General features: G+C 43.7%; 1 protein-coding gene across 1 annotated transcript; it reads left to right on the forward strand.

Annotated features, from left to right (window-relative positions):
* Positions 1 to 3,551: 3,551 nt before the first annotated feature.
* Positions 3,552 to 11,961, forward strand: EIF3F (eukaryotic translation initiation factor 3 subunit F). The gene is made up of 8 exons (XM_063094325.1): positions 3,552 to 3,943; positions 7,851 to 7,921; positions 8,159 to 8,238; positions 8,681 to 8,818; positions 10,185 to 10,276; positions 10,760 to 10,896; positions 11,033 to 11,146; positions 11,734 to 11,961. The coding sequence occupies exons 1-8, from the start codon at positions 3,562 to 3,564 to the stop codon at positions 11,809 to 11,811; spliced, it is 1,092 nt and encodes a 363-aa protein (XP_062950395.1). The 5' UTR covers positions 3,552 to 3,561; the 3' UTR covers positions 11,812 to 11,961.
* Positions 11,962 to 13,440: the final 1,479 nt, after the last annotated feature.

The raw sequence follows: 13,440 nt of genomic DNA on the forward strand, positions 1-13,440 counted from the left end.
TAGAGAGCCCTGGAGACAGAAAAGTGCTACATGTGACAGGTCACCTGGTCAGGCTGGCTCCCTCAAAAGGGGCTTTGGACAGGGTGGCCAACTGGTTGGTGAGGCCAGGTTCCCTCGAGAACATTCACTATGCAGGAAGCAGGTCTGAGGCTGCAGGTGTTTGATACTGTTGCTTTTAAGCTGTGTGGCAGCTCCCCACCACCACAGGCTGAAAGAGCTCCAGGCAATGGGTCCTTAAAAGCGCTGAATTCCAGTGTAGAAGAGTGGGACTAGTGGAGCCTGCATAAGGTGCCTAGCTTTCTGAAAACTACTGGCGATGGCAGAGACAACCTGTGGGAGGCAGCCCACCAGCCTGCCTGTGCCTGGCCCAGTCTGCAGAAGGATGGGATGGCTGGCCACTAAAGTGTGGCTCTTGCTGGTCCGCCCCAAGGGGAGCCATAGTAGTCCCAAGTCTCACCAGCTGCAGAGTTAAGATAGCCTGGGCTCCCCCTTGGGGGTCCTCCAACAGTGTGAACTGTAGCTGAGCTCCTTCCACTCCAGCCGGTCATTGAGGTGGGACAAGTGCATCAAGTTACAGGCCCCACCTTTAATACGACCCTGGTAGATGTTACCCTGGTCTTTTCAGCAGGACTGTCAAGCATGTTCCCAGTACAGCCAAGAACCAATGTGTGATGGTTAAATTTATGTGTCAACTTGACTGGGCCATGGGGTGTCCAGACATTTGGTCCGTTATTATTCTGGGCATGTCCGTGAGGGTGTTGGGGGATGAGATTAATATTTGAATAGCTAGACTAAGTACAGCCAGACACCCTCCCTGTGAGTGGCCTCATCCAATCAGTCAAGGACCTGAATAGAACAAAAAGGCTGACCCTCCTGTGAATAAGAGCAAACTCCTCCTGCCTCGCTCTTTTGAGCTGGGACATCAGTCTTTTCCAGACTTCTACCTCCGAATGAAACATCAGCTCTTCTTGGATCTTGAGCCTGCCAGCTTTCAGACTGGAACTCACCATTGGCTCTCCTGGGTCTCCAGCTTGCTGACTGCAGATCTTGGGACTTCTTAGCTTTCATAATCACAAAAGCCAATTTCTTATAATAAATCTCTTTCTATGCATATCCTGTTGGTTCTGTTTCTCTAGACAATCCTGACTAATACCTTGTACAACACATTTCCAGGATACAAGGGGGCAGTCTGTTTCTTCTTTTCCCATGTGTTCTGCCCTTTCCCTAATGAACACTGGGCCCCAGAAATCCCCAGAGAGCCACTGAAAAGCCAGCATCCTGGATATATGCAGTCTTCTCTCCTGGCCAGTCAGCATCCCTGGAAAGACCATGCCAACCATCTCTCTCCTCCTGCCCCTGGGCTATGTGAAAATTTACAAGAGCTGGCCAGATCCTCGAGCACTCCAAGCTCAGTGGGCCATCCCAGAACTGATCAATGCCTTTGATGGCTCACTCTCAGCCCCTCTTCCAAACACTGTCTGTTCCCTCAAGGCTGGACTTTGCCCTTGCATTGCCATTTTGAGATCATATTGCCTCAACTGACCTAATAACAGGAGGAGCTCCTGCAACTTCCCTCTTTCCCCCATTCACATTGTCTATGATTCTTTTCCTTTTTGGTGGCTGGCCGGTACGGGGATCCAAACCCTTGCCCTTGGTGTTCCAACACTACCCACTAACCAGCTGAGCTAACCAGCCAGCCTCTGATTTTTCATCCATCCTCTTCTCCTTTCCTCCCAGAGATAAATGTCTTTAGAACATTGATCTAAAAGCAGTTCTTGAAGGTGAAATGTCCACATCTAACTCAGACCAACAGATAGACAGGAGGTACCAAGGGTGTGCATGGTCAGTTTGGGGCAGCAACACCTCTTCATCTGGGTTCTTCTCCTCTGGCCTTATTCCCATGGGATGATCTCAGGGGACTGGCCCTGACACAGGCAGACCCTACTCAGCACTCACAGGGAAGCCATAGCCCAGGACATTCTCTCCAGCATATCCTTCGTCCTGTACAAGACCATCCCTCTCATCTAGGTTTCTCAGTGCAGGTCCTCCTTCCTGCCCTGTTGCATTAGACATTTTATTGCACTCTTACTTGTATGTTCAACTCTCTCCTCTATATCCTCACCCTCGGTTTAAAATATACCTGAAACTCTTCCATCCTAAATTGTCCACTTCTCAATCTTGCTAATCCCCTGGCTGCTGCCTTAAATGTCTCCTTTCCTTCCCAGACAGCTCCCTGAAAGAGCAGCCAGCAGTCACTGCCTTCAGTTCAGACTGGCCATTCTCTCACACCTGAATCCTGGTTTCTGTGCCCATCCCATCCTTAATTCCACTGACATTGCTCTACTAGGATTGCTAAAGACTCCGGGTCATCGAATCCAAGAGTTACTTTTCGATTTTTTCTGATAAGCTTCACTTATACTTGGGAAATTAAAAGAAAGAATGTGTATCTACTCAGATCACTTATAGAGAAGCAGGATCATGTGAATTCTAATTATGGAAGGTAGCTCCAAGGAGAAATCAATTCTTGAGCATAAGAGTCAGGGTTAAGAAACCGACCTCACCCACCCACCTTGTCAGCTGGATACTGGGCTTGACCTAATTAAGAGAGTTGACAGTTTCCTCACAGGCAGATGTTATTATCACCATTATACCAAGAAGGAATTCGAGGCCTAGAAAAAAATTGTAGATTGCTCCAAGTAAGAGAGTGTGGTAAGTGTGGCCATGAAACGCTGTTCTACTAATACAGACAAGAAGGTGTGCTAATGCTAGTCTTCCTTTCTTCCTCCTGCCTCCAAACTGTGAGTTAAGATCAGAGCTCCTTCCATCACATAGTAATGATAATAACTACGACCTAATAATAACTACTGTATATCAGTCATGTGCTTTGAGCTTTACAAAGCATTGCTTCATTCAATCCTCTCTCAATTTGAATCTTCATTCAAATCCAAATATGATTTGCCCCAATCTGTCAAAAATGAGATTAGTATATGCAACCGACTACAACTCCATTTGGATGACTGATGAACATCTCAAAGTTGACACATCCAGAAATGAAATCGGCATCTTTTTCCAAAAACCTGCTCCACCTATAGCTTTCACTATCCACAGTTCCGTTCCCTTCTTTTGGGGGGAGGGGGGGGAAGTTCAATGTATTATTGTGGTTTTTTCTTTCTCTCTCTCTTTCTCTCTGTCTTGCATTCTGAAGAGTTCTTCGATATCCGTAATCTCATGAGCCTAAAATACGAAATGCTACCTTTACCGCTGCCCTCTGGCTCCACCTGGCGGCAGCTGCGCAGCTGAGTTGAGTTGTTTCCTTTCCTCTAACGTCGGCCCGAAGGTTACTCGGAACTACTTAGTCCGGGTCTCACTAAGTGCACACCGGACCGAAGGCAAAGAGCACAAACTCCGGAAAAATTACAAACAGCAGGATAGTGCACCGAGAAGTCATCAGTAACCAATAGGCACAAAGATTTAGGTCACGTGGTACATATTCAGCCAATCGATCTCCTAATATTCAACAACTCACTCCCTTCCACTGCGGGTTCCTTCTTTCTCCACAAGATGGCCACGCCGGTAGTACCAGCAAGTACTCCTCCCGCCACTCCAGCCCCAGCGACGGCAGCAGCCTCAGCTTCAACACCAGCCCCAGCTCCAGCACCAACGCCAGCTCCAGCGCCGTCTCCTTCTCCGGCTCCGGCTGCGGCTCCGGCTTCATCCTCAGATCCGGCGGCGACAGCGGCTGTGACCGCGGCTCCGGGCCAGACCCCGGCCTCAGCGCAAGCCCCAGCGCAAACCCCCGCGTCCTCGCTGCCTGGTCCCGCTCTCCCAGGGCCCTTCCCCGGCGGCCGCGTGGTCAGACTGCACCCGGTCATTTTGGCCTCCATCGTGGACAGCTACGAGCGACGCAACGAGGGCGCTGCCAGAGTTATTGGGACATTGCTGGGTGAGTGGTCGGAGAAAATTGGCGTTCTCTTCTCCCTCCCACTTCCCATTTTTCTCGCTCCCCCTCTCACTGTCTCATCCCTGACGTCCCGCCTCCCTCTCCTCCCATGCCCACTGACCTCTCATGTCTGTTTTTCCATCCCACTTTTCTGCTGCGACTTATCTTCCCAAGGAACTTGAACCTCTTCTTTTCTGACGGATTGCTGTCACATTGAGCGACATAAAATATACAAATAGTTATCATTTTTTGAATAAACGTCGTGTGCCGAGTGATTTACATTTTGTTTTTAATCTCCCCAACAGCATTTCACGTCAAATATGATTTGCCCCAATCTGTCAAAAATGAGCTCAAATATCGAGCATGGAGTCAGGAACTCGTGACTTCTTATAACCAGTGACCACGTTTTTCCCCTTATCATTGACTGAGTGTATTTTCAAGGTGTTTACAGAGAATTTTCTAACCAGTTGGCAAAGGAGTGGAAACGTCTGTAAAAAGATATCCCTCCCAACAAGTAAACCGGTTAGGCTGGAACCCATTTGGTATTTTATAATATTCTGCTTTCCTAAACTTCTGAGTCTGATCCTCTGTCCCTCAGTCTCTCCTTATATTAGTCCCTAATGTTATAAACCCTGTTACCCAAGTGCTTGGACACAAACAACTGTATTTTCTGTTTATAATTCTGCTTAACCTTCTCATTGAAGAATAACCTTCCCTGCCTGTGTTCCAAATTTGGGGGATAAATATTTTATGTTAAAGTGATTTGTAAAACTGAAAAGCACTAGAAAGGGATTGTTGATGATAAATTTCTTTCTCTGGGAACTGCTGGGCCCATCAAATTAATTTCTCCTCCATTTTAGTGACATTTTAAACACAGATTATTGTGAATCCACTGTACTTGTGTGCATCATTTCTCTTTCTTACTCTCGAACGTGTAATAGTCCTTATTACCATAGAAGAAAATTGGTGTATTGCAAGGAGGACAAGATTTGTTGGTAGACTCCGCAAAATATTAGTCAAGTGCCTTGGGGCAAGTTACCTAAAGTCTAGTTCCTTCAGGCGCTATTTAGACTTAGTCTTTGTGAGACTAAATTATTACAGAAGGCATCTAACTGTGCTGGCACACATTAGGTACAGCTGTTATGTTACTTGACATTCACCACATCAGGCCTGTATCACCCCTAACACACACAAACACACGTTCTCCTCTCTCTCTGACAGGGTAGCATTTTATAGAAACTTAAATTATCTTCCAAACATTGCCGTGTCTTTTCTCAAACCAAGCCTTTGTGTCTTCTGCCACAGGTACCTTCCCTGATCTCTCTTGTTTGTTTCTTTAAGTTCCACCCATCTTGCAGGTTCCCAAGTGTTAGGTATTAGTTGTCCGTCCCATACCCTCACCCTCACTCCTTTCGTAACCTCTCACAGTCTGATGGCATTCTGTAACTGTGCCCTGCTTTGAGCTTCTGTAAAAAGTCATCTTTGTATCACTGACTTGGCCCTCAACAAATACTAACTTACTCTTTCAGCTGCACTGTCAAATTTTCAAACTCACTGGAGCAATTTAACTAAAGAAACAATTCTCTACCCATGGCTTATCTTAGTGTGCCAAATATTACAGTGACCCTATTCAGACCAGCTGTAATCTGGATTCTCAGATTCACTTCCAAACTAAGGTCATGGTGCAGTGCTTTATAGACGTAATGCTTACAGAAGAATGAAGCATAGATTCTGTTTGCTTGAAACTTACAATTTTCTCAGACATTAATTCATGAAATATTTCATTTGGTTAAATGAAGTCATTAGTGTCTTTTATGTACCATAAGACTATTAAGTACTCAGAATTCAAAGTTCAATAAAACTAGCTCTACTGTAACCTTAAACTGAAGATGGAGGTATACTTTTATATGTAAATAATTAGAATACAGTGTGATAAATACTTCAGTAGAAGGGTGTCATAGTGGCATGGAAATACAGAAGACGTAACTATTTCAAAAGGTTGGGGAAAGCTTCACAGAAAAGGTGACATTTGAGCTGGGCATTAAAGCAGCTGCAAGAAGTGTAAAGAGCCTGGTAAGTCCACTATCTGAAGAGTTCAGGATTGAAGGAATGTAGGAGAGAGAAGAGATGGCAGGAAATGAAGCCAGCAAAGTCAGGAACCATAGAGGTACAAGTGTGTCAAGTGCTGTGAAGGAGAATTACAGGGAGCTGTGAGAAGACAAAATATCAGTCTAACCTGTGATTACATGGGGAAGATCTTGAGCAATAGGCATTTCAGCTAAGACTGAATGGGAAAGATTACTCTGGCTGCTTTGTAGAAAGTGGATAAGAAACATGCATGAGCTGTACATGGACACCAGATAGAGACTGTTCTTGTAACAGAGACATACTTGAAAAGTGAGGGTGGAGAGGAGTGGATGAGTAGAGATAGGAAATAGTTGACAGGAGTTGGTGTGATCAGAAATGAGGGATTAGAGAGAAGAAAGTATCAAGGATGACTCCTAGATCTTTCGTTAGGTGCAGAAGAAGAAAGGGAATGTAGAGGTTGACTTCAGTTTGGGGTATATTCCTTTTGAGGTGCTCTTTGAGTATTCTGATGGAATTGTCAAGTAAAAATTGAATATAATGCAAAAGAGATGTGTGCAAGTATGTCAGTTTAGGAATTATGTCATTGGAATAAAGAAGGTAATTAAACCCATAAAAATGAATGAGATCACCTAAAGCAGGGCTTTGCAAGCTTTCTGTAAAGGGCCAGACAGTAAATATTGTAGGCTTTGTGCGCAGGCTCTGTTGCAACTACTCAGCTCTGTCTTTGTAGCAACAAAGCAGCCGTAAACAATATGTAAACAATTGGGCATGTAAACTTTTGTTTACAAAAACATTTGTAGGTCAGAGCCTGGCCTAGAAAAGGATCATAGAGTAAAAAGATAGGAGAACAAGAATCCTGAAAACCTAAGAAGTCACGGGCAGAGTAACTGACAAAGAAGATTAGAAAGGTAGTAAGAAAAGTAGAAGAGACTGGTGTCATGGAAGCCCAAGGGAATGAAAGTTTTTAAATGGAGGAAGTGGTCCAGTCTGTTGAATGCTGATAAGAGGTCAAATAAGCTAAAGAATATATATTTACTGGGTTTAGGAACATAGTTTGAGCTAAGGGAACAGAAACCATAGTGAACTGGAATTAAACAAGCACTAGTGGGTATAGACAACATTGTGGTCTGTGATGGAGAGAGAAGCACTTGAATCCTGGGGTGGGAGGTGCCAGTAGGTTAGAAAAGAATAGAGGAGTCATGGGACTAATAGTCTTGGTGAGGTCAAGAAACAAATGTAGTGGGAATTAAGGTATTAGAACTAAAAGAACAAAAGTTTGTGGCAAAAGACTGACATATTGACATTTAAGGTTCACAGGTAGAGGGTTTCTGGATGATGATAGGGTTAAGGTTATGATCATGGGACCAGATGACTAAGGGAGGTACAGGTGAAACTCCCTAAAGTTGTGCTCAAGAGTTTGAGACTAGTCTACTATTATTGGTGGTCTGTATAGACATTAAAATCTTCCAGGTAGCTCTGCAGATTAAATTATAGAGAAAAAGCCTAAAGGCTGAAAAACAAAGGTCATAGAATGAGGGTTTGGAAAGGCTGGAAATGGAAAGTAACAGGCAAAAGGAGACCTTGTGTAGGAAGAATAAACCCTATTTGGTGATGGTTAGAGGGAGGGGTTGGAGATCACTCCACAGTTTCAGCTCTCTGGAGAATGTTGGTCCTATTGATACACATGGCTGAACTGGGATCTTATAAGTTCAGTTTGGTGTTCATTGACTTTGAGGAGGCCTCCAAAAGCTTTCAAAAGTAGTTGGAGGCTGATGGGAGCTCTAGGATGATATGATATAATAGATGATTCTCTCTTTCACAGGAACTGTTGACAAGCACTCAGTGGAGGTCACCAATTGCTTTTCAGTACCACACAACGAGTCAGAAGATGAAGTGAGTGGGAATTTGAGCTGCCCCTGTGCAGTTTGTAGCTATTCGTTTGCTAGGCTCCCCTCAAGGCCCCTCCTGCACAATATGGTGTGCTCATAATTAGAGCTCCTACAGCCAAGGAGCTTCATTCATTTGAATGTAATTCCTGGACCTCTTCTGTCAGGAGTGGCCTCTTGTCCTTTTTATCCAATTTTTCTATGGTTCTGGCTTCTTAGATTCCTTTCCTGACTTCCCTCGTAGGTGGCTGTTGACATGGAATTTGCTAAGAACATGTATGAATTGCATAAAAAAGTCTCTCCAAATGAGCTCATCCTGGGCTGGTAAGTTGGAGAGGGAAGGGGTGGATGGAAAGTCTCTCAGTGATTGCCAAGGTCTTTTACTACCAGACCAAATCTTGTCCTTCTCCTTTTGAAGACAGAGTATTAAAAGTGTATTTATTGCCTTGAGGAGCTGTGAATTCAGTTTGTTTTGCCAGCAGTTCTGATCCTATGAGGCCAAGAATATTTATCTTGAATTGTAGTTTCCACTGTGAGTCTTTTTTTTTTTTTTTTTTTTTTTTGCCTTGCTGGTAACTTGGAACTTTTCAAGAGCACTAAGTCAGCCTTTGATTTAATTTGACATAGTTTTCAGTATATGTTGTTTTTGGCATTTGGTCTCACTATCATAGGAATATCAGGTACCCCAGAGACACCCATGCCACCATTGTGTTCAGTGTTGATGTCACATGTAGACATGAGTCCACAACTATGCTCCATTTTCCAGGTACGCTACAGGCCATGACATCACAGAGCACTCTGTCCTGATCCATGAGTACTACAGCCGGGAGGCCCCCAACCCCATTCACCTCACTGTGGACACAAGTCTCCAGAATGGCCGCATGAGCATCAAGGCCTATGTCAGGTGACCACAGAGTGTTGGGCCATAGGGGCATAAAAGGCTATCCAGTTCATACCATGCCTAGAGGACACCCCACCCCCACCCCAAGCAAGTTAAATTCTCTCAGTGTGTAACTCACTGCCTTCTGAGGAGGCTCATTCATCTTTCTCAACAGTTATCATTAGAAAAGTTTTATTCTGAAACAAACTCTGTCTATCCATGTAGTTTCCACTCAGTGATCCTAGCTATTCTCCAGGTTTCTACTCAATGCTCTTAATTTCAAATGGTAGCCCTTTAGATATTTAAGCAAGCTGTCGTGTTTCTTTTGTGTTGTCTTTTTTAGAACGTATCCATAGCTCCTGCAGCCAGTCCTCATGTGATATTTTTGTCATGATCCTTCTCCATGTTCACTACTTTTCCGAATTACCCTTTAGTTTGTTGTTATCCCTAGAACTTAGCACAGTACTCGGGGTAATGCAGATTGAAAGATGACTGTCCTTATATTGAACACTCTGTTAACCCAGGATTGAGTGTAGTTTGGGTCAGTAACATTACAGGGTTGACACATTCATATTGCAGGCAGTTAAAATACCAGTTAATGGTGGACGTTGGGAAAGGCCCTAGTGGCATGCTGAAGAAGAGGCTGGTGGGAGTTGGAAGAATTATGTCTCCTGGTTAGAGTGGAAACACTAGTTAGTGCATCTCATACACTATTTCACTTTGTGCTGTTTCTGTGTCTGACACTGATGTAGCCATTTAACTATGCAGTAAGACAAAGATGGCGGATGCCGAGTCCTTACGTGCTAGTTGGCACATCACTAAGCTGTAGCCACTGCTTGATTTCTTAGCTTTTACAGATATTTCAAACTCTTCAAGATCCAATTGAAAGTGTATAGTTGACATAGTAAAGACAACACCTTTAGTGAGATTACTTATGGCACCCAATATAGTCTTGGTGAGCAGGAGTCAATTTATTTTTTCAGTGCTGATGAAGGACTCAATCTCCATCTTTTCTTTCCATGATGGTGATTGTCCCATCTCTATCTTTTCTTTGCATGGAGGTGGGTGTCCAGGCAGCCATCTCCACAGGGAAATCCAGTCTTTTCCTCTCATTAATGACACTGAGCAGTGTGTAAAGTAATCCTCTAAAGGAACCAGGCCAGATCCAAAGACTGAGTCTCCTCTCTCAAGCCTATGGCTTGGTGTGTGGAATGAGCTAGAGAGAGAAATTGACTTTTGCTCCCATGAGACCTCTAGGTTCTAGTGATCTCAGCCTTCTTATCTCAGAGCCTTGGAAGCCATTGTCCTGCTGGAATGCTTTACCAGCCCAGATTAGACATGGAAACCCTCTCCCAAGATCGTCAGTTTACTTTGAGTTCTCTTTCCCTAGCACTTTAATGGGTGTCCCTGGGAGGACCATGGGAGTGATGTTCACACCTCTGACAGTGAAATATGCATATTATGACACTGAACGCATCGGAGGTGAGTAATCTTTCCATATGCTCCTTAGAGGTCTTAGGCATTTTTCTGGGTTGGTGGGGAGGGAGTGCTGTTCCTCTGTAACAAGGATGGAGGTCTGCTGTGATCTAAAGAGGAACCAATGATCTTAGGTTTGTGATGACTAGAAGTCAGTCATTCTCCTGTATAAATAAGATTCAAGGAATTATTTGAGAAATTTTGTCATAAGTGAGAAATTAACAGCTCCAGAGGCCACGTGACCATTCATATGAGACCAAAGTCTGATTCGCATACTAGGTGAAGGAGTTGAGCTCTATCATCTATCAGGAGGAAGAAAAGCTGATAACAGCAGAGCAGGGAGTTTGATGAAACTGACCAAATCCAAAGGGAGGTGGGAAGGGGAGTTAGCAGGATATTTAAAGACCATCTCTTTCCTGATGGGATGACTGAATTATCTATGTCTTATTACCCACCACTGTCCACAATCCCGCCAACCCACTCCCACAGTTGACCTGATCATGAAGACCTGTTTTAGCCCGAACAGGGTGATTGGACTCTCAAGTGACTTGCAGCAAGTAGGAGGGGCATCAGCTCGCATCCAGGATGCCCTGAGCACAGTGTTGCAGTATGCAGAGGATGTACTGGTGAGAGGGGGCATGGAAAAACAAAGAGGGAGGAAATAGATCTCTACTCTGGGATCACTGAGGGATGTGCTGAGGAAATGATAGTGCTCCATAGGGAGAATTGACTGCCTCATTGAATCTTTGTTTTGGTGCTCAGTCTGGAAAGGTGTCAGCTGACAATACTGTGGGCCGCTTCTTGATGAGCCTGGTTAACCAAGTACCCAAAATAGTTCCCGAGGACTTCGAGACCATGCTCAACAGCAACATCAATGTGAGTGCCATTCCCAGGTCTCCGGGGGCCTGGTTCCTTCCCCCACACAAATGGAAAGGGAGTTGGGTGGGGTGGAAGGGAGACAGGGCTTCCCTGTTGGCCCCCTTGCAATCCAAGTTGTGAGGAAGAAAGAAGTGGTTCACATGTTTGGAGATTCCTTCTCCTTCTTTGATTCCATTGTCTCAGGTTCTGCTGATACTACTGTGACTTGTTATCTTGATCATGATGGAAAGAAATGCTAAAATTTAGAGAAAACACAATTTCTTATTTTTCCTGTCTGAGTTCATGATTCCCTATATTCCACTCATGGATCTATAGTCTATAAATATATCAGTAGAGGTGAGAAAGTATTCTTAACCATTTCCTTCCTGCCTTCCACCTTTGACTCTTTCTCACTCTCTCCCAGCTGTCACTTATCCAGGACTGTCCTCACACCCAGTGTTCACCATGGAGCCTAACACCAGCCTCTCTGCTCTCTTTCCCACCCAACCCCTTAAATAAATCTAAAATGACAGTTTAGTTTCACTTGTTTTTGAACTTTACATGAGTATTATAATATGTGTTTTCACTGTGTATCTGTCTTCCAGGATCTGCTGATGGTGACTTACCTGGCCAATCTCACGCAGTCACAGATTGCCCTCAATGAGAAACTTGTAAATCTGTGACTGGGCCCCAAGCAGCTCTCCTGCCAGTCTGGGTCTCAGCCCTAGGACTCAGACTAAAGTGAAGGAGAAATGGTTTGTGGTTTTGAGTCACACTGAGTCAGTCAACTGCTTGTGACTCTAAATAAATACAGCCTACTTTTTGTAAATGAATTCCATTTTATGTGAGTTTATTGCTGGGTAGAAGGGAGAAACTGTTCTACAGCTCACATAGCCGGGAAGTGAGTACTGCAGGTAGAAGTCAGTTGTGTGTTTGACATGACTCATCATCAGTAGTTGCACCCACAACTCACTTTAGCTTCACCTGACCCCACACCAGATAGCCTTCTCAGCACACTAGTTTTACAGCGGCACTTTCTCCTCGGTCTTGCCTATGATCAGAGCAAGCTGGACCTCCAGAAAAATTGATTTTCATCATTTCTCCTTCATAGCATCTTACATGGGTGGCAGTACACAGAGCTGCCTTATGCAGTGTTGAAGTCCCAGAGGTGTGGTAGTGAGTGGGAGGGGAGGAAAAAGATACAGATCAGTTCTGGGACCCATGCTTCTATGCTGATACAAGACAGCCATCTCCATGGTGAGGATTAATTGCTTTACCAAATTGTTCCTTTGGTTTCAATCTTGAAAGGTGTCCGCTGACAACATTGCAAACCATTTCTTGATGGGTCATGTGGTCTCCACAGGAAATAAGAAAGAGAATCCATGGAGAAAAAATAGTTGAGAGAATTAGAAGCTTAATCTGAACAAAAGGTAGAATGTGTGGTCAGTGTCTTAAAATACTTGAATAGTAGGATGGAGCTGTTTGTCACTTTGGTTCTTGGTGCAGAATAAGGATCTGTGGGTTAAAGTTTAACAAGATTTCCCCAAAACCTCAGGAAATTTTCAGGTGCTTTCTGTAACTTGAGAGCTGCCCTGGGTTGTGTTGAGGTTTGCCATTGGCTGAATCTAAGCAAAGACTAGATGACATTTCCCAGAAATCTTGTAGGATCGAGTATTTGCCTAGGTCACCTCAAACATCCCCTTCATCTGATGTCCCAGAGATAGATATTATGTCTAAAGCTGAATACAGTTTGAATGTAATGTGAACCCCAGCTTGGATTTCGATTCTGGTTTCGAGATATGTAACCTTACGAAATACAAGTTCTGAGGGTCATAAAGTGTGGATAGTAAAGATACTTTTTTACAGGTAGGAAAATGTAAGCAGATGTTATCTGCAAAATGATAATGATTATGGCAAATTGTGAGGTTAAAAATAAAATGCATGGTTGGAAGAGGGTTGATCAGAGTTAAAATGTTTCAGTATTCTTAGATTTTTTGGATAGGCAGTTAATATCAACTTCAGTTTTTTTAAGTATGCTTTATAAAATTCCAAGGTTAATTACTGAAAATATATGTAATCTCTGAATGAGTAGTTAATGAGAGATAATGGAATAAGAAAAAGGGAAGAAATAATTTTTTTTAATTTGAGAAAATATAAAATTTCTCAGCACATAAAAGGTGGGTAAAACAAAATAAATAATATAGCAAAAACAAGTCCAAATATATCAGTAATCACAAAAAATGTAAGAGGATTAAACTAGAGGGGGAAACATTGAATATTAGCAAAACAAACCCCAGCCATGTGCTATTTAC

Source organism: Cynocephalus volans, chromosome 4 (genome assembly GCF_027409185.1).
Source record: "Cynocephalus volans isolate mCynVol1 chromosome 4, mCynVol1.pri, whole genome shotgun sequence".
Taxonomy (NCBI): Eukaryota; Metazoa; Chordata; class Mammalia; order Dermoptera; family Cynocephalidae; genus Cynocephalus; species Cynocephalus volans.

Excerpts from the sequence above, each read along its gene's own strand:
- EIF3F (XM_063094325.1), top strand. The coding sequence starts at position 3,562 with ATGGCCACGCCGGTAGTACCAGCAAGTACTCCTCCCGCCACTCCAGCC. Across the intron at positions 8,239-8,680 it reads AATGAGCTCATCCTGGGCTG|GTACGCTACAGGCCATGACA; the intron begins GTAAGTTGGAGA and ends TCCATTTTCCAG. Across the intron at positions 8,819-10,184 it reads AGCATCAAGGCCTATGTCAG|CACTTTAATGGGTGTCCCTG; the intron begins GTGACCACAGAG and ends CTCTTTCCCTAG.